A 25,309-nucleotide genomic window follows, 5' to 3' on the forward strand; every position below is an offset into this window, starting at 1 on the left:
CCATTGCCGATATTTGGGGTTGTTTATTGGATGAATAGTTACCTAAAAAACTAACCATTACTCAAAGTATGTGATTGTTTTATTTTTTCAACAGAGTGGCCTCTTATAATTGTATTTTGTATGATTTCCTTGAGAATGTTAAATGTGATGTTATAATATTGGGGCTGTTTTTCACAGCAGTAAATTTCTTAGCAAGTCAACAATTAAGATATGTATGGCACTCACTAACTGGCAGCTGGAGAAAGTAAGAAATTCGCAGTCCACGGATATATTTACCATGCCAAAAACCATACAACCTGCACGGATAGTTACAGAACGTTTCTTTAAACTTACTAGTTTCGAATTTAGATTTATTTCTGACTTGCTTTAAGGGTAAATGTATATCAGATGAGAGTGGTTGTAAAGACAAATACATTATTGAGAGTTTGAATCCACCTGCTAAAAAGCAATGTAGCACTGCTATTATCGGGTGCGTACATCCGTGCATTTTTATCGCCTGGCAACCATAACCAGTGAAAACAACGGCCGATAATTCTCAAAAAAAAATGTTTTGCTAGTCGTTGAGACTCTCCTAAACAAGGATACCTCTACATGTGCACCATATATCGATTTGGTTATTCAGTAGTGTGTCATAGTTGTGTTTAAGCTGTTTTCGCAACGTTGGCTTTGTTTCTCCGGGCTGCGTTCCACAGCAGCTCGCACAGAGCTCATAGAAATACATGGTACATCGTCTCAGCAACATGAAACGTTTTGTGACGTAGCTTCACCACTGAGAAATGCAGGTATCACGTAGCATGTTTCATTCCCTAGCACGTGTCACACACGTGCGTCAAAGTGTCTGATATTGTGCCACAGGGTAGCCCCTAGAGCGAGCAATAATTGTGTGTGTACTGTAGTATTTGTAGAAATGCTGAATTGTTCGGGTTACGGGCATCGAGTTGCGAAAATACAGAGTTACACAAATGACCACGTCCATATTTTAGAAACCATGCCCACTTTTAAGAAGCCACGCCTAAATTGAAATTCAATGTTTAAATAAAAGTTAACGGGCAACATAGATTTGTCATTTTAACATTAATAACATATAATTTCAATATTAAATCCGTTTTTCAATTAACTCGCTTGTAACGCTTTGGCAAATTGACGAATCACCAGGTAGTATGGGGACGTTCGCATCATGTAAGTCTTCGTTTCCAAATTGTCAACTAATTGTATAAAACACGATGAACTACACTCTCCATAAAAACAGGGACAAATAAAATCATCTATTTTTTTCTAAACAAATGTTAAATGATTTTGTTTTAATTTTCTGGTGGACATAATTGAAGCAACAATATTTAAAAAAATATGTTTAAAAGTTTTTCGCCTCCTCGGTTATTATCACCGATTGTTGCGCTGTAGTTATTTAAATCGTGGATTTTGGTTTCCACCCTGCCTCTGTGCGTATCAATCTCAGACCAGACAGATAAATTATACCTACTCCAGCGTACATCGGGTTTGACCTTTATGACTTTGGGAATCTTGTGCTATCGTGCTACGAATGTAATAGGTTACAGTTGCCCGAACTAGTTTGCAGGGTATACGTCCTCCCATTGATGATGACTGAATGCAGTATGCGTTCTAATTACCTGGGTAACTCTGGACTGAAAGTATCCAATGTATGTCTGGGTACTCTTACATTCGGTGAAGACCCGGTAAGTGACGACCCTTTGTTCATATGTCCCAAATCACTAACCGTTGTCAGTGAATAATGCAATGCCGCCCCACGAACCATGGGTATATGTTGTTGTTGGCATTAGTTTAATATTAAAAGTACTGTTTTTCCCGCAAATATAGACCAGATTGAATGGGGGACTTCGTGTTGTGACATTTTTTAAATGCTCCACCCTTGGGACACAAACATCAGACAAATCACTCGAGATTGTACTAAATGGTGACAGCGGATGGTGACGCTGGGGCACTAAAAACGGCGATTTTCTCAGATACACGTCTGCCTATACGTATTGCCTGGTTGGGGTAGGGGGTCAAAGATGTCATTGACTGAAGCACTATATATAAATGAATACATATTAAATTTGTGGTTAAAACAAATGTTTTCACAATACTAACTCGTGGCTGTAACACCATATACAGTTCAGTGTGCCACACCAATTAATCAATCTCGCTGCTTGACAAGCTTATCAAGGCATAACCTGATGACATTTATCCGCTAATATATGATGCCACTGTTACCAACCTTACCGAAAGGGGCGTTTTCTGTAAATGCTGGAAAGGACCAGACCAGAGCCCAGAATTTCAATTGGATATTAAGCAATTTAAAACATATCGGAAGCACTTATTATAAAAAACAACAACAACAACAACAACAACACTGCAGTCTAGAATGCCAGCAAATGTAGTTATGCCATGCCTACCGATTGTGTCCAGCGATCGACGTTAGCGGCGCTACAGTATTGCAGAAAGGCATAACAAGACAGCGATGTAAAGCAGCGTAAAATGAAATATTTTGTGCGTGTGTATGTGTTTTGTGAATCTTGATGACTATGAGTAAATCAATTCATCCTAATAACCCAAAGCCGTTTAAATTTAGCCAAGATTTCTTCATTATATATAAATAAATATATCCCGCAACACTTAGATAGAAGGCGAATGACAATGACAATTGCCGTCTATTCCGTTTTCTTCAAGCTCCTGCTATCTTCCCATCATCATTAAGACCTGCATGAAAATGTATTGCAGCAATATACTTGATATTTTGTGAAGAATGCTTCTTTTTTATGTGTTATTAAAAAACCCAAAGCTATTTCTGTGGATGGAGATGATATGTTGTGTATGGTAATTAACAAAATGATGTTTATAGTTAGTGTCGCAGGGCACCATTGCATCCTACTATATTATGAAATGCGAATTCCAAATATTGATCGTTTACGCGCATAATCGTCTTCTTAATAGAAATATGGCAGCCTCCAGCGCGAAGATTTACCGGACACCAGATAATAAATTTCGTTAAATCCGTTCTAAACTTTATGGTTTTCGGCATTCCCATGATGTACCCTTGAGAGGAAAAGATGTAGACCGTAAGCGTTGGCATCAACCTCCGCTGCGCGTCAGTCGATACCACCTTTGTACTGTGCATACTCTGCGGTGTCCTCGTAATAACCTCATAATATTTTTATATTTGTGTTGTTTCAAAAATCCGGGTTTCTTCTCCAGAGATTTCCTGTCTATTGTTTATTTGTATATTTTGTCTTTTCCATTGCCATGCAGGTTATGTATACTTCTGTACTAGTCGGTAATTTGGGAATTGGTGTTTTTGGTATTAGTGATTTTCATGGTTTCCGATACTTAAATTTATTGACATATGTTTGCTTTACATTACCAAACTGTTTTATTATAATTCTATAATTGTTATTATTCTGAATAAGGGAATTCTACCTGGACATAGTCTTTCCGCCACATAGACGTCCATGACACAAATAGATCGCCAGGCACCGGGCCTGTGTGTAATACTGCGGGAAATTTCATTTCCGTTAGTGCTTCTTATGCTCTAAATTGCTTAATGTCGATCTGAAATTTTGAACTCTGGTATTTTCTGATTTTGCGCAACGAAGTATATTATTATAAAGGTCAGCACAATGAATTTTGAAGTAAATATCTACTCTTTTTAATTCCAGTTCGAACACCGTCTGTTTATAGGCATATTTCAGACATTCATTGACCGATCTCATTCAAACTTTTACAAAACAACAGTACATCATATTTCACAGATGCGTTCTTGTTATTTGAAGAACGGAACAAAAATGGCCGACTGATGGCTATTTTGAATGTAAGATTTGCTATTTTTGATTTTCGTACGTGTCAGCATAAGTAAATGAATAAATATATGTTTATTGTATGATAACATCATCTTTTACCTCGTACCTGGGCCGTTATCTGTTTCTGTGCCGTTTGTGAAAAATTATGTTGCAATGGTGCATGCAGGATCAAACACCAATATGACAAGTTCGTGGGTAAATAAAAGCACTGGTGCGCCATATTGATGTCTAAATCGAGATAACCTCCATTTGCTACACGATTGGAATTACGAAAGTCATAAGATTTCAGCGATTCTCGGTTAATAGGTTAACTGTATGTTTGGTTGGTCTTTGAAAAGCTCAATTCGTTTTCAAACCGGCTATTCTGAGCTAGTACACACGGAGTAATACGTTATTCCTTGATTTTTCATAATCTATCAATTTACGAAATACTTACTTTTTGAGACATGAATGTGGCCATAATGTTTTATAAATTTGCTTACATTTACATGTTTGTGAATATTAATAAACAGGTTTGTGTTTGGTCTTGTGAAAGGTTCTGAAATAGTATACATGTACAATTGTTTTTCATTCCTGGTAATAAAACATGTTAGTCCGGAAAAACGTTTTAACATGTTAATTATTTCTTAGGAATTGTGGATTTTATTCAAACTTTGGATGAATATTACAGATGATTTTTTATGCACACCTGCTTTGTAATTTGATCGCTATATTTAATTATAATCTACATCTGTCATTGTTAAATTGGCACAGTAACTAAAAACTGGACGGGGATTATTTCATTGACAATTTACAGAAAACTGAAATGACTAGTGTCATTCATTTTTCAGACTGGTCTGAAACATCTCTGGTTACTGTGACTGAGACATACTTCAGATGTGTTTTATTCATGTTTCAGGCACTTTATCTACTAGTTTTAAACTAGTATAATATCGAACGACTGATGCCCACAATTTTTTGGAACATAAATGATTTTGATCTAAAAACACACAGTTAAAGCATGTTTGGAACATGTTCGTAGCTTGAATAAAACATTTTATGTAAACATGTCTGAAACATATTGGAAATATAAATGTTTCAGACATATTTAAAACATGAATACACTTGGTGATCACAATGAACAAAGACACCGACATCAGTATAAAGATTCAGCTTTTATTCCCAACAAAATTCCCAAAATAAATCAAAGCTGAATAAAAAACAAATGATTTAATGAAAATCATGTTCATACATTGTAGATTACATTTATCAAGTAAATCTGATATTTAGAACATTCATTCCTATGCTGAATAGCACATGTCAATCGTCATAACTCATTCCATTGTAATTTCATTGAAAATTACTTGACTCAAACTGTCCAACAAATCGCTACAGCGTCTTAGTTAAGTTCTAGATGACTTCAGGTATTCCTTGCCGACAATTTGGTATGACGAATGGCAGCTTAGTGGTAAAATTTCACCGTTTCTAAACCCCTACCAATCCAACATGGTCGACTCAAGATCTCACAAAACCCCGTGAGATATTGTGAGACTTCATGCAATTAGATGCCTCAAAGTTCGCAAATATTTTAAGTTGTTTTGGGACATATTTGAGACTAGTCTGGTAAATGCCAATAACCAGTTTTGCAGTTTGAATAAATTTCATGAATTGCAAGGTTTTAAAATTTACTGAGGATATCCAGGTCATTTTCAAGTTTAGTCTGAAACATGCCTGCACCTAACAACCTAGTTTTGAACTAGTTTGAAAATAATGTTTTTTATCGGAAAGATTTCAGTCATGTTACAAACAAATCTCAATAGCAGTGCACAATGTCTCAGACATGTTTTAGACATGTCTCCTCATAGAAACATAAACGGAATATGTTTCTGACAAATCTGGGACATGTTGCAATGACCACATTTTGGTGAGGGTAAAGTTTAAAGTCACTTTAAGTACACAGTAGCGCCATGTGATCTGAAATTTCCTAACATTTACCTACTATTTATAAGGTATGTGTTGTAAAATCATTAACCGATAAGTTATTAATGCTGCACTGGAGATAGTTTATAATTGTGTGTTCAGACATATAATTGAATGACAGCAAACTTTACACGTATACAAGGTAATACTACCATGGTGCATTACACTCATTGAGAAAAGGCAGTAGAGGGATTATTTCATAATATAATTTTTTATGTTTTTAGACAATGTGTGAAATGTGTTTTTTTAATGTAGCATGAGTTCCAAAAACTATTGAAATATATAGCACATAATTAAAAAACTAAATAATGCAAATGACACAAAATATATCACTGAGATCAGCTTGTAATGACAATTATTTTTAGGCTGAATAAAAATATTATAAATAAATAACAATTATGAATCGTTTTTTGTATTAGTTTAATACATGAACATATTTGTGTGCAGATTGGCTAATTAAACTGCCGACTTTTATAAACTATCATTATTTTCCACACAAACAGGATCAATGTACCTAGTATCCATACATCTGAGCAAATTATTAGAGGGTAACAAAACATAACGATTATGATTAATTTGTTTGCGAAGTAGCAGTTCAGCGAATCAAAATGCAACAGTACATATGTACCAAGTTTCAATGCATTTGAAAAATTAAATAATTAAGTAGCATGCAATAGTTTGCTATTGCTAATTCATTTGGACAGATTAATTGCATTCAACTAAACACAATATGTAGGCTCCAAATTTCTTGCCAACTAAAACAAATATTGTTACAGAATTGAAACAGAATAAAAGACCAGAAAACTGTTAATTAATGTCTTCTTATTAATATGCACAGCGTAATTTCAAATAATTACCAGTTCTTAACTACGCAATCACTATACATGCCAATCTGTTTGAGAAATTTTAAGAAAATATAAACAAAAATTGGCGGCTACATGAACGTTCAGAATACATGTATGATGTGAACGTATATCAACTTCACTATAATATCATAGTTAGTTACAAGCTTCAATTTCAATTGTATCAGTCATTTGCATGCGTATTCAGTAAAATGTTTCTATACTGTATTTTATTCGGTTTGTTAGTAGTGTCCACGTATTTATAGTCAAAATAAATTGTACCGTAATGATCCAACACACAATGAATGCAATTTTTGGTTGTGTGCGGTTTTTATATAAAGGGACAAAATACAGCTTCTGTAGTTTGATCTTTGTGTTGAAATAAATACTATACAGTGTCATGCGTAAGCAATACAATATTCGGCACTGGTATAGCAGGAGTAATTCAATCAACTATATGTACTTTTATGTTTTCGTTGCAGCTTGGTCGTCCCGGTCAAGCCAATGAAGAACTATCACACCAATTGATAGATCGTTTTGTTGAAAAGGGTGGTAATTATATCGACACAGCAAACTATTACCAGTTGGGACTTTCCGAAAAAAATGTAGGATCCTGGCTAAAGAGGTTTGTATAGATATTGAAATGATTGATTATTAAAAATATTCCATCCTTCCATATATTACATATAATTTGAAACATGTTAGTAGTAGTTGTTATCGTCTTCAGTGTCAGTATCGTAATTGATTGCTATAAACGAAAACTGAGTTGACTGACAGAAACTGAACGCAATTGAAGCATGTAAATATTTACTGGTTCAACGGTACACCACCCGATAATATTAACTCTTTTTTAATCGTTTTTGTTGTAGGAGACAGGACAGAGAGTGATTAGTTATCGCAACTAAAGCAAGAATGGGAATGAACTTAGATGATCCTAATGGCATAGGTCTAAGTAGGAAGCATATAATATGGTCTGTGGAAGAGAGTTTAAAAAGGTTACAAACAGACTATATAGATTTATACCAGGTTGGTGTTTACTGTAATAATGTTAAATAGGATAATATTGTCATTTAGTCATATTCAGTCATTTTGATTTGTGTACTAATGAACCAGCATATGAATGTCTGATAAAAATGTTTTGCTCCCTGATCAACAGTGCCACAACACCAATATTCATTATGTTCGCATTTTTATTCAATCTTTACATCATTTGTGTTTTGTGTTAATCTTTAAAGCGTCTATCATTATGTTATAATTTTATCAAAATTGTATCTTGTTGTTTTCAATTTTATCTTCTTCTATCAATGCAAAAATCTATCACGTAAATCTTCTCACATCGACACTTTCTTCTTTGAAGTAGACCGGGGATGTGAACGGAATTGTGCAGTCGTTCTTCATTTATTATATAGTTATATTGAATATAAAAATACGTCTATAGATCAAAACGAGATCCACGCAATGAAATGTTTTTCTCAATCATTTACACGTTATCGACACAATGTCTATATAGCAAAGATGTATCCGATTCTCTATTTGCGTTGTGTTCAGATGCATATTTGGGATGCAGCTACACCTATTGAAGAATCGCTGCGTACGATGGATGATTTGGTGAGAAGTGGTAAAGTACGATATGTCGGCGTCAGCAACTTTAACGGATAGCAGTTACAGAAAACGGCTGATACTTACGGCTTACTCTTGTTTTGCCGATAACCCACAGGTCAATGACATTTTGGATAAAGTAGAAAGGATAACTAAAGAACAAGGTAAGAGATGCCAGTAGCGTAACACAGGTATTTATATGAGTAATACTGTAACTTGAGTAATAGTGTAATATGAGTAATAGTGTAATATGAGTAATACTGTAACTTGAGTAATAGTGTAATATGAGTAATAATGTAACGTGAATAGTAGTATGACAAGATAAGCATGTGAATCATTATCTTTGTAGTATATACTGGTAAATAATTAGTTTTTGTGATTACTTAAATAATATCAAGATAACAACCGGTGTATCCGATATTTTATAAGTGAACTATAATGCACGAAGTGAATCTGACACAAATATTATAACTTCTTGCAAATTCGCATGAGACAACACTGACAATGTCTTCAAAATATTGTAATAGTGTAATAGGTTCAATACTGTAATATGATGAATAGTGTAATATGAGCAATAGTGAGACATGAGTGATTGTAACATAATGAATAGTGTAACATAACTACTAAATGTAACATGAGTGATACAAAATAGCGTAATATGAGTGTAACAAGAAGAATGCGAGATGAGTAGTATTACTGTAATATGACCAAACGTCTACTATAAACAATAGTGTAAAATGTGCAAATCAGTAACATGGAGAATAGTGTAACACAAGTAAGTAATGATTCCTGTAATGAGTAATATATTTATATGAATAATAGTCACCAACGCCCCCAGAATTAAATTATAGACGGGTAATACAGTAACATGAGAAATGGTGTGACATGAATAAAAGTAGAATAGTGTCAAATTAACCATAAGTCCACTGAAATACTGAATACTATTTGTCTTAGTTCAGTGAAATCTTAATTTGTCTTGTTACATCTCCCATAGTCATATTTTTACTTTCTTGCTGTTATAGGAAAGAGTTATAGGAACAAGTTTCCCTGAGATGGTTACTCCAGAAAGATACTGTGCCATATGTAGTTATTGGAGCAAAGACTTTACAACAACTAAATGAAAATATGGGCGCTTCGTCAGGATGGGAACTAAATGATAGTCAGGTAACTACAAAACAATAAAGACAAATGACATGTGTTTCATTTCTCAACATATCGACTTTCCGATATACAGTATAATTTATTTGAATACTTTGTTATTGGTCATTGTAATTTGCATATTTATTTGACAAAATACAAATGATTTGTCATTGGTCTAGGGTTGTAGGCATCACATGTTGTAGTCATCTTATCCAATTAGACCAATTTCTAATGAGATAACATACATGTATGTACTATGATCAAAAGAGATTGCGCAATTCATGTTACGATTTATATGTATGACTGTATGATTTACCAATTAACATACATGTATGTGCTATAATCATAGCACATTTACGATTGATATTACCATATATGGAGTGTATACGATTTACCAGTTAACATATGAATGTGCTATGATCAAGACAAATTGTACAATTGATATTAGCATATATTACCAGTTAACATAACATATTCCATGCAATGTGATATTAACATACAGATTCTACTAATGTGTTTAATACTTAGCCTATTACTTCTATAGATGAGTGAGCTTGATGCTGCCAGTCAAATGGAGTTGTACCCATACAAGATGATTACAAGAATCAACATGAACAGACACAGACAATATATCTGCAAATAATAAATCACCATTTCATACTCCATATTAGGCAGCCACATAATTGTATTATGAGTGCAAATTGTATTGCACCATATTGTTATTTTAAATGTACTGATAAATAATAATGTATTATAATTATAATTGTTATTTAACAATTGAAGTTTATCATGTTTGGATGGTCGAAAGAGTTTCTTAAGTGGATGTGCAAATAATTTAATGTAATTTACGAATTTCGCTGTCACTCACTCTCTTTAGATTTTCTCGCCTAAATTTGTCTGGATTTTTTTATTATTCAATATTCTTGGAAATGAACCCCTTCTGAAGCAAAGAGCCGATTATAAACGGAACTATTTTGTGAATTTGTGACGAAGGAACTGGTGGTGAAAAGATTATAAAACTGAGCTGTCACTGCTGCCAATTAGCCAATGATTATACGGTGAATTAAGAAATAAGGAAAACAATCCTATTCACTATCATCTAATTTACATACCTTATGAATAATACATCAACAATTATACATAAAACAAAATGGCAATTGCCATGTTATTATTATAAGACAAAAGGTTATATTATATTTCTGTAATCAGAGTAGTTTGTTCAACATTTTTTTTTAATGAAAGCACTGTATAATTGTATGTGCATCTGTAAAAATCACCATCAGTTTATATAAAGTGCTGAATCATTGGTACATGCGCCTGTACATACCAACGACCGAGTGCTCTTGAGCACTTGAACACTCCATCTATAACAAATATTCTTGCATGCGTTATATAGTTGTAGCTTTGAACTGCTTATTAAATTTTATGAAGGTATGAATGTATTCTATATAAAATATTTATAAATGTTGAAAACAACTTGACCAATCACAATCCGTTTACAGATGTATAGCAGTAAACCGGCTATGTTGTATCTTGTTCTACTGGTAGCCAGCACTGACTTGACATAAGCATCACATAATTGTAGGGCCCACGAACCTGAATATACTCATTAATGATATAATGAATAATTATCTACATCTAGCCATAACGACGAATCACACACCATAGTCGGCATAGTTGTTGCCCGAATTTTTTGACTTGATTACCTTCGAGACTTAATTTTACAAGACTACATTACGGGAAGGTGTAAATAACCTGCCGCTTTTTAAACATGGCGGACAGCAAAATGTTATAATTACGCCTATATACTTTCAAGGGGTCAAAAAAATGACAAACTTGTCAGTGCAAGTGTATACTTGCAGTTGCATCCTTTGGTTCATCGTTTCCAACTAAATTTCTTAGCATGGCCTTCGTCACAGACTATCTAGTGTACCGACCTTTTTGGTAGGTTGTTGTGAGGATGCTGTTAGGCATTGTAGACACCAGTACACTCCCGCATCATACAAGTAGATAGATATTTTCTAGATATTTTCTACCAATTGTAAAAGTGTTTTTTGCTGCTTTTACGTTGATTACGCTGGTGAGGACAAAGGGTCATAAACCAGTGAGTTCAAATCTGCTGAAATTAAACCGAGTGAATATTTCTCAACATACGTTGAGCTTTAGTTTAGAGCTTAATATTTAAATTGAGTACTTAGTTGGGTCAAATATTTCAATAATAATACTACCAGGGTGGTTCAATAGACCTGATATTGTAATATTAACTCCTGTGATTCTGCTCACAGTTTGCTTTTTTCATTAAAAAGCCAATTTTTTATTTTGGTCACGTAACTTGCTATGGGGAATTCAATTGTAGTACAGAACTTGTAAATATTGACTTGTAAAGGTGGTGGAATGTGTCCGATAGGAAGGTGTACACATGTAGTTCAAATGTATTGCTTTTATTTAAACACAAATCGAACGCACTCGCCTTAAATGACTACTGTTTGTTAATTATGGATATGTTAATGCAGTTCTTTCCTTTCAAAATCTTACCTCTCAACCGTTTATGCTACAAGATTTTGTAGCTCATAACATCACGGTCCAGTGACGTGTAGTGTAGTTTTTGAATAAATAATAACATGGGTGTAGTTACTTTATAATCTAATATGATTTATTTCAGTTAACATTGCATCATGGGTAACTCGTCATCATGTTGCCAGAAGAATGGCATGTGGTTATCGTTGGGATCGGGTTTGCCGAGTAGTTAACCCCATACTACAATCAATTAGCATAAATCATGACGTCACAATGGGATATGTGCATAAATTAGCATGAATTGTGGTAATGCCCATACCAGGAAGTCTGAAGAAAACGTCACAATGGGATGGTGTCATAAATTAGCATACATTATCATAAACGGCCGTGAAGGGAAATTTTGATGATGACGTCACAATAGGGATAGTTTGAATACATTTGAATAAGTTAAATATGTTTAATTCGAGGGAGTAACGAGCTCGTAGTGAATAAATTAGGATATTTTTTTAATCGGACGAGCATGACGTCACACTCCGAAAGAATTTTATAAATTAGCCGTAGATGGCGCTCACATACACGCACACACACCTATTCGCACATGAATAAAATACAAGGTTTTTTGCAAACTAACGGGGTTTATTACATAAAAAGAAGTAACAATGGATGAAGTATTTACATGGAGTATATATTTATGGTGTGGTTGAGTTTAGATAAAAGATAAAACATATTTTAACATATATATTTTAACATATATAAACATGTATAAAAACTTTTATCTACAGGGCAATACACAGCTTCAAACTTTATCAGACCTGGAGCGTGAATGTGGTTTTATAAGCAGGTGTGTACTAAAAAACTATACAATTAATTCGTTTGATATGCGTGAGAAGATTAGTAAACAATATGAATATGAATACTAAAAATAGTACAACGCTTATTTTTCAGTGAAAACGACATACCTGAGAATTCGCCTACGAATGTTAGTGCTTCATAAGTTTATTATATATTTATTTATTTAATTACAATACACGACGTTGTATTTTTTCCATACATGTAGTTTGAGGTCTCCAGGCAGTAGTATCGCTACTACAGATTTTAATCAGGGGTTGAAATTTCTTATTAAATCTGGCTCCTGCTCCCACGTAACGCAAGTATGCTTGGTAAAACACAATTTTTTGCGTGTATGTGAGGTCAATTGAATTTCGTTTTTTTCTTATTTTTTTTCTTTTTATAGCTCACAAGTACAGAATTTGTAACACCCAAGACCCCAGTGAAAGGTCTGAACCTTAGATATGGAGAAATGAACACGCCTACCCACCCTCCGAGTCCAATAGATCCTGTTAACCATTCATCCACCTCAGGATATCAACGTGGTGGTCGTACCGAGGAAGGTCGAACCCTCTACATCCAAAGGTACAACGAAATAGAAGGTACATGTATCATCTTGGACAGAAGCAAGATAACTCCCAATCCATGCTTCAGAGCTCTCGCCAAGCTAAATCTCAACTCGTTCTGGGTAAAGCCGGGACAGAGGTCGAACTTTGGACGGAGCACGTAGTAGCAACGGTCACCGAACTGTTGGAAATGTTGATGGATAGTACAAACGACGTCACAGCTCTTTCATTTGTTTCTGACGAAATGGTTCTTGTCTAGCATTGCGATAAAGAAAACTACATTACCGAAGTACACAATACGAATGTTATACTGGCTGCCATGACGACGAGCTATGCTCAACTTAAACTCTACAGTGTTATGGAGAAAATAGTTGCAGAGCATTGTACTTTGACACAGATTCCATCTTTTACATCCAGCGAGCTCGAGAATGGGATCCGCCGACAGGTGATTATCTTGGGGATCTGATGAGAGAAATAAGTCCAATGGATAATTACATTTCACAATTCGTATCGAGAGGACCGAAGAATTATGCATACCAACTACACAAACAAGACAAAAGTGGGAACCAGATGGTGTGTAAAGTGTTGGGTTTACCCTCAATTACAGAAATCAACTGGAAATTAATTTTGACTCCATGAATAGACATATCCTCTACACGTCAAAGAACCCCAAAAAATAACGTGCAATGGAGGTAGAGTATTCAATAGAGAAGAAGTTAAAACGTACAGTTTAGTGTATGATAAATGAGTGATACAAGATGATTACTGTATCTTCCCATACAGCTTCTAAAAAACTATAAATACATATCAAGATCGTCGTTTGCGCTCCATTCTATTTGAACTTTGACAATCACATTGACATATTGGCTCTACCAAATCTACGTGGTTTTATCACTCGTCCATTCTGGCTTATGCACACTGCCTTATCTTGTTTTGAACTGGATGCTGAACAAGTACATTGAAAAACGTAAAAAGAGACACAAAAACGAGCGAGGTCCTATCATATTGTCATGAATGCAAGATTGAAACATCTATACACCTCTCTCGTGTGTGGTTCTGCACATTCTAAGAAGACGTTTTTAGTTCAACAGATACAAGAACAATGTGACAGCATCATATCCCACACCGCCAGACGTTATCTATTGGTGTTATGGCAAGTTTCAGCCAGCCTCGAAGGGATACCAGATATTAGTTGAATAATCGACCTTGCTACAAGAAACTTGTTGGTGATAGATGATGTGATGACAGAAACGATATACAAATCACCCAGTTCTTCATGGAGGGATCCCACCATCGAAACTTATATTTCATCAGGACAGGCAATCTAGAATCATCAAGTTTCTTCGGGAGGCAGTCACCGATATCACCCAAGAACCTCACATATACCTCCTCGTGGATCTGACAACCCTGAGGAAGTACGCATTTGAACAAACATTCTTTCATCTGGAGTACCGATAGTGTATGTGAGAAAGGAATAATTTTCTCATGTTCTCTCCTTATTGCACAAGGCCAACTCAAAACAACAAAAGGGGTTAATCGATGATAATCGATAATCCAATAGTTACTTGATACAGTGTATGTGCGAATGCTCACTCAATGTGTTGAAAGGAACCGTCCAGCTATCACCTAGTCAAGAAGAAAATTGGTGCTGTACGTAAAACATCTCCGAACACTGTTCAATAAGAAAACTCCAGTCAAGAAGAAGAACAAATTCTGGTTCAGAAAGAGGGTTTCCTGACCGCCTTAATTGCTCCCTTAATTTCGAGAATAATCCCTCCCCTACTAGGTCTTAAATAGATGAAGATGATGGATTTAGTCCCTGCTGAGCTTTTATCTACCATCCAAAGCCAGAATGCTCAAATGACGAGACCTGTGGTGAAATCATTGACTTTGCTGGATGACATGAAAGACATGAACAACATAATGCAAATGAGTTGCCGAAGGACGAGAAGATCAAACTGTACCAACAAGTTCTGCGCAAGTACTTGTTATTGCCGGAGAAGGAAAATGAACCGATTCCGATCTCCGTTACACGGCAATTACCCAACGCTGTCGCCATAGCTGGTCGGGAATGTCAACCCGACAAAGATGGTGGGCCATATCAAATTACATCCAAAGTCTTACAAAGTGTTCCCAAAAACAAGAGTCAAACAGAACCAACTAGTCAACTGGGGTGAAAAGAGTGAATTAACCATTGATGGAAAATCTGTGCCAGGCATGCATACAGTCGATTTAGTCAATGATTTCTTGCGTAAAAGGAAAAATTTTAACCCCACAGGCTGGCGAGAATTTGCTGAAGTTCTGAAAATGTCAAACAATTCTCAAGACCTCGTTGGCAATACGAATCGGTGGTCTTACATGCATAGCAACACACTCTAAAGGAAAGTTCCTCAGAGACGCGGTTCCAATGTGGTTTCAACGCCCATTCATCCTCAAAACACTTGGGTGACGTATTAAATAGAACCTAGTCGTACTGCCTCAATCTCATATGAGGAAGTGGTTGGGTAAACAGGATGCATATACTCTGCACAAACCCTCTAGACGGTCCTTTAAATAAAGGAGGGTAGTGGTTTTCCAAGTGGACGAGCAGTGGGAGGCCGATCTATGTGATCTTCTCGATATCAAGATACAACAGAGGATACAAGTACCTTTTTTTCAAAATATGCTTTTGTCATACCTTTAAAAGACAAAAGAGGGGTGAGTTTGATCAAGGCTTTTCAGAAAATACTTGAGAAGGGGCATCGCCCGACGTTTTGACAGACAGAGGACAGAGGAACGTAATTCACCAACAGACTCTTTCAAAGTTACCTTAAGAGCGAAGACATTAAGTTTTTTACTACAGGCAATGAGACTAAAGCCAGTGTTGTGGAGAGGTACAACAGAACCACCAAGGGAAAAGTGTTCAGATATTTCACGAAGAACAACACGTTATCTGCCGGTATTAGACGATATAGTACACACCCATCACGGATGTATAAATACCAAACCCTCACTTTTTACCTACGCAAACCAAAAACAGATTAGAGACGTATTGAAGGTGGTCTAAGGGCTGGGGAAAAGGGGAAGAAGAAGAAGATTAATAAATTCAACGTCGGTGACACAGTCAGAATCAGTAAAACATACCCGTTTGCAAGAAAGGATACTTGCCAAATTGGACTGAAGATGTATTCACGATTGATGGACACCTCAACACAGATTACAACGGTGAAATGTTGGAAAGTACTTTCTACAAAGAAGAACTTCAGAAAATTGTAAAGAATAATGATGCATTGTACATTGTGGAGAAAGTGATTTGCAAGAGAAAGTGGGGCTTGCAACGTTTATAAATATGGCTTACAAACACAATGACCTGATTCATTTCAAAGACCATCATGTCGGGCAAGATTTATTTTATTTATGCACTGTCAAACTACTGAGAACGCTTTCATTAGATGGCAATTGGGAAGTAATGTTGGCTGACATCCACTATTCACGGTACAACATCGTACATGAAGAAAATAGGATCTTCAACTGAAATTGAATCTGAGCTACTACAACTAGATCGATTTTAGATACGATCTGAGAAAAAAGGTCTGCCAGATGAGATACTGATGACATTTAAATTGAGGTCAAAGAGAGTGGACGTAGCAGTCGATGAAAAAGCTTGTGTAAGCTTGATGGGTGGATTGGTCAAACTGTTAGGATTTCCCTTAAATACAACAATATGAATGAAAGACATATTAGTCCCTACTTTTCCGACGTTAAAAATTTGTACTCCCACTATGTGTATTGTAGTATAGCCGAACACCAAATGGTCGGTGAGATCTCTGTACCTCTTAATGAATGTTCCAAAGTAATCTCTCAGACGTGCTTTGACTAAACATGTTGAATTTTATTATGTATGTCATTCATATATGTCAAATCTCAAGCACTTCGGCAGGCACCAGCTACTGTCAGATGAAGCTAAAAAGTACTTGTCCCTAGATAGGCCCTAACTAAGTCTTTAACAAGTCAAGTCACAACAAGACCGTGGTACCACCAGACAAGCAAACGATCTCATATATGGTGTCACCATTCCACACATGTTTGTTGGTGTTCATCATCAGTTGCCTTAAAACAAGCGAGATGAGGGTTTTAATTTAATTTAGCCTAGTTATGAAATAATATATTCAGCCAGACATTCCCACTGGGCAGTTCCATATCTTTTGTACATGCTGCAGTGAGATAACATGCTAAGAGCTTTGTTTAGCGGTTTACAATTATTCTCAATTAGGTATTCTGGACAACATGGGCTGAACCTAGACACCTGTAAATACTGAAGATTGAAAAAGTAAACAGTTGACCCATATTAACCCTATTCAGTTGCATGCCTTTGTATTTCTAACTATTTGACGTCGCCTCATTGTGAATTGCTCGGCGAATGCAAACAATGAATGGTCAGTTATTATGAATACTGAATGCAAACTCGTCGATTGCACGACATTTTGTCAACATGTTTGGTTTCTATTACATGTCCTTCCCATAACACTTATTAGAAACTGTAAATAAATAGACACAGTTTTATTAGAAATAATTAATAATTCTACCAAATAATGTTACTTTTTTCATATTTGTTTGCTCATGTTTGCAATACACAGAACCAAATAGTCACAATGACATGTTTGTGCTGTGAGAATATTTCTCTCGGTTTCGGCAATGATATTAAAAGCAAGTAATTTTTAAATCGCAAGTACTCATGTGATTCACTGTAGTCATGTAACCCGATGTTTAAGTTATTTGATATAGAAGGTTACAAGGGTGTGTTTATCGGGATCTCAATAAATTGATCAATATTGAATAAAACAACCTCTATCAGTTCTTAGAGCTATTTTGCATGAATAGGGAATGCCCTACATTGGACACATTGTAATTTGCATGATATTTATCAATTCATCGTACGAAATGAAAACTAGTGAGAAGGTGAGCTGATTTCTGAATGCTGATTTCTGACTCCAGCAACAGGCATACGCATGCATACATTAGTATTCCTTGCTGATCAACATGAATCACTTCAGCCCACTGCCTGATATATTCGTGTTGGACAGGTGCTACATAAAGGTAGCAGACGGTAGCATTGCGGTTGCAAATATTCTTTTTAATAATTTGTAGTGTAGATGTTTTTTTTCAATGTGACAGAAAAGTGTGGAGGCAGAAATCCACATAGCTAATCACTCTATAGTGGAAATTTCCTAGCTGCCTCGATCAAGATTCTGATTTAATTCATTCACTCATATCCCACTCAAATGTAGTTTGACTAGCGCCAACAGTGTCCGTTTATTAATAATTCCCATACTATGTTGCTGTAATTTATTGTATTCCTAAATAGGCATATTTTTTGCAGGCGTGTATCAATAGATTTGCATTGTATATAAGCTTTCAACTACTATATACGGAGTAGCACTGCAAAAACCCACTTCGGTATTCACGTCACAGTATGCTCTTGACGCATGGAGCCTGGAACACCCACTGCATACAATCAATTGTGAATTACAATTTACCTTTTTTGCGGGGTAACCATCATCAATGAGATTTGTCACTCAAGCCTCATTGATCCTTCTAGACATTATGTTCGTATTCGAAGCCCACACATAAGCGACGTTACCAGATATATACACAAGTTAACTAACCACAGAAACCCAAATACGGAGATTTCAAAGGATTTGTTAACACTACAACCATGCCATACGCTGTAACATGCATACACAATTACGATTTCTCTATTACACTGGGTTTTGGGGGCCGAAACAAAAACATACGTTTACTATGTGTTTACAAACCTGTAATACTTATCATGGGTATCAACACACATGTGTCATTGTACAATGGGTCACACAATAACGTGTACATTCTGAATATTGTACTGAAACACAACAGTTTTTAGTTATGATCTAATGTGGTTATATCTTCAAAAAAACGCCATAAATGTCATAAACTTATAGATTATTGTGATCATACCAATTAATCATATGACGTAAAAGCGCACTCATGCATTGAATATAACACTGAATCATCATGGACGAACAGTTGTTATCACCCTCATTAAATAGAATATCTGTAAAATAACACACTGTAAAGTAGATGTATTGAGTCAGCATTCAGCTAAGTATGTGAGTTGGCTATACGATGTTACCATGCTAAATTCTTTACTGTGTGAGATGTTAAAAATATATTGTTTCCATATTTCTTATTCTTATATATGTTGCACCAAACATTGACTTAAATAAACAAAGCAATTTAAAAATTGAAAACGTGACGATAACATTTATTCGTATTGTCGATTGTTTTAAATAATGTTTAGTTTGGAGGATATATTATTATTAGAATTATTAAATTTAGGAACAATGTGAGCTTCAATGCTTGCTGATATATGTATTTATTTATGTGAAACAACAACAATGTACTTATATTATTATCAGATATTCGGTTGTATGGATGGTTTGCTTTCTGTGAACAATCATAATGTTATGGATTATATTCCAGATTTTTCTTGTGAATCATCTATTTATATTGTGTATTCAAATCGTATCACACCCTTACAGAATTATTCCACTCCCAAAGTGTATGTTTTTTACTCCGTTTTTCTTGTTTGTATTTCATTAAATCGACAGCTATAAAAGATGAAACACCAAGTGCCAGCACAACTGTTCCTACACAATATGGAAAACCACCGCCATATATATCAGGTAAGTCTTCGTTCTAAACCCATGTGGTGTATATCATCCCAATACAACACGTGGGGAAAATAGATCTACTACGATTCCGATAAATTCAATGGTTCGGCGAATCTTCTCCGTTCTGTTTACAGGCATACGTTTATTGCGTATTGAAAACACCACGAGTAAGTGTGGGTTTACCAATAGTAAACGTACGAGTATTATGAGATTAGCAGATATTCATCGTAATGTCGATGGTAAAACTATGTGGCACTACCTTGACTTGGTTTTATAGTCGTTTTGTTTTGTGCGAATGAAAAATGTGCCGATGATAAGTTAAGAAAAAACGACTCGGGTGCTACATCTGTGAATATATCGGTTAGCACAGTCAGCTGAGTATGTGATACGTTTGTAAGATTATATATTGTGTATAATATTTATGTATAGGAAACGTAGGTTGGATAACATGGAGAGAATGGTCATCCAGTGATGTGACATGTGGTGGCGGGAGCCGTGTGCGTTCACGTGTATGCTATAGTACCGACCCAAGTCAAACATGTCATGGCAAGAGTGAACACATCTCATTTTGCGCGGAATGGAACTGCCCAGGTAAATATTACTCTTCAATGAAATACATCATTTAATACAATAACTGAACGATGTTATTTTATTTCATCACGCACCAGTTTATATCGTCCGTCTGCGAGTTGTAATAACACTTACTGTATGTTTGTGTACAGACTGTAACCAGGAATGTCAGAATGGAGTTCTCAACAGTGAATGTTTATTTTGTGAGTGTCAAAATGACGTCATATCTGGTACGATGAAAGATATCGCAGGAAGGCCACTTGAAGGTGTATCAATTTACAGAGCTGAGTACCCAGTAGATCATGTAGCGATGACTGGTACATCTGGTTACTTTGAAGTCGTAGGTGTATGCATCGATGATTACTCTCTGGTGATAAAATCCAACAGTTTTGTTGATGCTATTGTCTCCAAGAAATTAACAGAAAACGGAGATCGGACGAGGGCAATATTCACCTTGACATCACTTTGGAACGTCAAGGTTAGTAACAATATATACGTAACTCGAATGAATCTCGTAGAAAAGATATAACTATAGAATGTTAAGGAGTCCATTGTATATGGCCCAAGTTTTCAGAGTAACACTTTTGTCTCCTTCTTATACCTATGAAATGACTAGCTTCAATACATACACGTTTTCCCTCGAGTCTATATCAACTGTTGGACATATGTTTATTGTATTTGGAAGCCTTCAATGTGTATTGTCACATGTAGACCTAAACCTCTTTCTACGCCATACTTTTCCAAGGAAACTTAATTTTATATTGTTTCGAGTGTCATTTCTGTCATTGTTTTGAATGTTCATTGTTTTGAATGTTCATTGTCATTGTTTTGAATGTTTTGAATGTTCTTTTCAGTCCCTCCTGTGATTGTTAAACAACCGCGGGACAAAGTACGTAGAGTTGGTCAAAGTGTGAGTCTTTATTGTGCAGCCAATGGAAAACCAAGCCCAGACTATTATGAGTGGTTAGTATAAATATACACGGATATTTAGTACTTTTCTTTTACATGGAAGTGGTGAACAATTAATATAACTATTAAACAATTTAACATGTATAACGAGAGATTATAATAACAAAATATTTGAATATATTTCATTTGATTTAAATCCATCAATGAATAAAACTTACGTATGAATTTACCTAATGTGCATGGCTATAATTAAACACTTATTAATGTTAAATATTGACAGGTTTAAGGATTCTATTATACTCGACCAAGATGTCTACCATTACAATGATACATTAACTCTGACAAATCTAGATGCTGAAGATAGTGGTGAATACACGTGTAGAGCCAACAGTGAAGCTGGAGCACAATATTCTTTGCCCGCGACTTTGGTAATAGTAGGTAAGAGGAACTTTATTATGCACTAACGATCAGTATTTCATGTATGGTACATTGAAGTAGAAGTTGAAATTGACATATAAACTTGGATTGTAAACATAGAAATATAGATTACCTTGTTTATATTCCTAATTCGTTAAATGTTCAAGTGTGATATGTTGAAGTCTAAAAGAATGTGTTCATAGCATCTCCATGTCAGAGACATGAATGGCAGAACGTCTGTTTCATGAATCACAAACTCACTAAACATATTCTCTTTTCACCATGACCATTTGATTTACCGGTGAACTATTTAGATGAGTGAAGTCGTAAGAATAAGAGATGTATATTTCCAGTGAGATATGAATAGGAGAAAATATATATTTCCATTCGGTTATATGATACATGACGTGAGGCTAAACTATACTTTTGTTCAAAATTCTTAGACTTCACACTTGCATATGCCTGCTTACAGACTGTTTCTTTTCGGGGTGTATTTCAATAAAAAATGAAAAAAACAATATTTCGTGAGTGTTTAATTAACAAAAATCTTATTACTTCATAAGCCAGGTTATCGCAAAACAAAATACTTGTGTCACTCATCCACAATCTCTCGTTAGTGATGCATTGATTGGTAGTGCTAGATTAGTGAAACATCGACATTTACTTGCAATGCCACACAAAATCACAAAGAATATTACGAAACACAAGTATACGAAATTGATATAAAACATTGAGATTTAACTCAATTTTTAGTGCGGGTTGGTGTGATAATATTGAGCGTGTCAATCATTGCTTCACTCTCTGAACCGGTGACAATCACCAACGTTGGCGCACGAACCCGTTAAAAGAAACACAAGTCTCGTGTTTGTTAGTTGGTAAATTTGAAGAATATGTACAGTGACAATGAGCAAATATTAAATTTGTGCTCATTTTGGTGTAAGACAGTTAAACTGTGACCAAATGTGACTAAACTATTTTATTTTCTACTAACCATATTACTGTTCTAATAAACTAAGTGTAAAATAAGCTTATTAATTAATGTTATTAACATTAAAGCTTTTTTATTGTCTTATCAAACGGGATGAATCAAAAGTTGCTGCCTTAAAAACCTGAGTCTTTAATAGAGAACCAGAAAACATTTGAGTTACAATAATTTGAACTAGTTTCATATTGTACACGAAGAACTTGAAGACGAACGAAAACTTTTACCTTTATCTAATGCTATGGGCAAGTTGAAAATATACTTTGTAGCAAAATTGCTATTAGATGAATAATTAATATATAAACTGCAGCTGTATAACTAATTTGAATGTAATTGACACTGTAATTCTGTCTATATTTGCTCTGAATACGAGTTATAATAAATATACATATTTATTAATCTTTAGATAATGGAGGTACGGGTTGTAGTTCCAAGCCATTGACACATCTTGTAAAGCTTCCTACAGACTGTACTGGTGGCTCTGGTTCTAACAGTTACAACATTGGTAAGTGCTCAAAGAAAAGTTGTGCAAGCACTGAGAATGCAAGTTTAGAATGTGTGGATGAAGAAGAATATTGTTGTTCGCCCGTGTTAATTAATGACGTAACTGTCCCATGTGATGGATTTGATGTATCTGTACAAGTAGTCTCAGAATGTGGATGTATGGCCTGCGGACCACCAACAACTAAAGTAATTGGCCGTGCTGGTGGAGTTGATGGTGTTCCATTACCATATGGTGATATATACATTGATGGAGAACATGTCGGACAGACCACTGTCACTGGCGAGTTCAGCATTGAAGTATCAAAAGGGAAAAAACGACTTGCTCTCACATTCCGTGATAAGTACAACTTATTTATTGATTCAGCCACAAAAGTCATCAACATTTTGGATGACACAGAAGTGTATCACCAAATCTTCATCCAGCGTCTAGCTGACCCTATAACAATCAATGCAACCGAAAAGTCAACTATACCATTCGATACTAATGGAAATATTGAGTTGGATATACCTGGAGGTGGTTTTTACACAGAAGATGGGTTACTATACACAGGTGATGTAAAAGCAACGGTTACCTTCAATGATCCTACTGATTCATCTGCTGCAGACACAATGGAAAGTGATTTCACCACACGGGATATTGAGGGGAACACACAGTTGTTGAAAACTTATGGTGTCCTGTCATGGTATCATTATGAGGGAAGCAACAAGAAAGCATGTTTTATCAAGATACTAGTTGACAGTAGTGCTAATGGCCGATTCCGTGCAATTAGTTCTGGTGGAGGCCATCCAGCAGTTGGCAACCAACAGTATGGTATACGTGAAGACATTTCCAAACCAAGCCCACCCAATCCTGACTTGTCTAATAAAACTGCAGCATGCATTGAATTCAAGTGCAGTGGCCCACTTCGTACAGGCGATCCAGAGTTGGATATTCCACCACTGGGAGAGATAGTAAGTGGTGGAGCAGACACATCAAATGTGAGTGTTACTGCAATAACATCTACATGTAAACTGAAATATGGCAGTGATGGCGTTAATGCTGGTTTGTTGAGCTTCATTGAATCATATGGTCTTGAAAGCCACATACAACAAGATGATACCAATTTCCAATTCAAGGTTTCAGATGGTAACTCTAATGGACCAACTACAGGATTGTACTTTGTACAAGGAGAAGGAAGAACAGGTTTTGACGATGCATACAGAAACTGCCACGCTGGTGACGACAATGCTCACTCAACAGGCGCTGGTGATAAACCAGAAGTTGGATGGGCGCTACAATATGAATGTAACTAAGCTTTGTGAACAATATGACACCTGACGATCAAAAATAGAGAAACGTCAAGCTCTGTTTAATTTAAGAGTAATTAACACCGATGAGTAATAGTATAATAGTATGATTCGGCATGTTCTTCAACATATTAATTCTGAACTAACGCAGGTAAATTCATAAAAAATATATGTTTTGGTTCAGGGCTGAAAAGAATGATGGCCTATCATGTAGACTGACAAGCACTGTTTCAAGGTAAAATAACATCCTTGTGCAGCACGATAATAAAGTATTATTCAGAATTCATTAATCACGAAAATATATCAATACCAATATTCAAGAATTGAAAGCAGTAACTGAATGATAATTATATATGCTTAGTGAAAAACTAGAATGGAGATTCATCCCAATGTTAGTCTTACGCTGATGTAAATAAGAAGCCATGCACACCCGTCATTTTTCATTGCACAATATGTTGAATCATTAGCCTATATGACTTTTATGTAGATGATGTTAATAATATTTTCCTTCCGGGTTATTTCTGTCTGTTTAACCATTACTCAATAATGGCCTCTTAAGAAGTATTAACAAATAAAATGTAATCTTTTCTAGACATTTAAAATTTTGTTTTGCATATTTTTGACCTAATGGATGTTAAATGTGATGTTATACCCATATTTGGCACCATAAAATATTGTGGGCTAT

The 25,309-nt window shown here is 35.4% G+C and overlaps 2 protein-coding genes and 1 long non-coding RNA gene across 3 annotated transcripts; all 3 read left to right on the forward strand.

Annotated features, from left to right (window-relative positions):
• Window positions 1–1,363: 1,363 nt before the first annotated feature.
• LOC144341639 (uncharacterized) lies at window positions 1,364–8,326 on the forward strand. Its single transcript, XM_078005317.2, is given in 4 exon segments — window positions 1,364–1,694; window positions 7,099–7,241; window positions 7,486–7,642; window positions 8,165–8,326. Coding segments are annotated over 4 exon segments (561 nt in total). The 5' UTR covers window positions 1,364–1,595.
• A 970-nt stretch (window positions 8,327–9,296) lies between these two features.
• On the forward strand, window positions 9,297–10,112 carry LOC146750433 (uncharacterized). The gene is made up of 2 exons (XR_014929621.1): window positions 9,297–9,379; window positions 9,900–10,112. It is a non-coding gene; the product is annotated as an uncharacterized LOC146750433 (long non-coding RNA).
• Window positions 10,113–18,285: 8,173 nt separating this feature from the next.
• Window positions 18,286–24,630, forward strand: LOC146750434 (cartilage intermediate layer protein 1-like). The gene is made up of 7 exons (XM_085496818.1): window positions 18,286–18,352; window positions 19,893–19,967; window positions 20,385–20,546; window positions 20,678–21,007; window positions 21,380–21,488; window positions 21,715–21,872; window positions 23,240–24,630. Exons 1-7 carry the CDS (start codon window positions 18,286–18,288, stop codon window positions 24,628–24,630), a joined length of 2,292 nt encoding a protein of 763 aa, XP_085352944.1.
• The last annotated feature ends 679 nt before the right edge of the window (window positions 24,631–25,309 follow it).

Source organism: Saccoglossus kowalevskii, chromosome 1, assembly GCF_978046115.1.
Source record: "Saccoglossus kowalevskii chromosome 1, keSacKowa6.1, whole genome shotgun sequence".
Classification (NCBI taxonomy): domain Eukaryota; kingdom Metazoa; phylum Hemichordata; class Enteropneusta; family Harrimaniidae; genus Saccoglossus; species Saccoglossus kowalevskii.

Excerpts from the sequence above, each read along its gene's own strand:
- LOC146750434 (XM_085496818.1), top strand. The coding sequence starts at position 18,286 with ATGAATCACTTCAGCCCACTGCCTGATATATTCGTGTTGGACAGGTGC. Across the intron at positions 20,547-20,677 it reads CGCGGAATGGAACTGCCCAG|ACTGTAACCAGGAATGTCAG; the intron begins GTAAATATTACT and ends GTTTGTGTACAG. Across the intron at positions 21,489-21,714 it reads AGCCCAGACTATTATGAGTG|GTTTAAGGATTCTATTATAC; the intron begins GTTAGTATAAAT and ends AAATATTGACAG.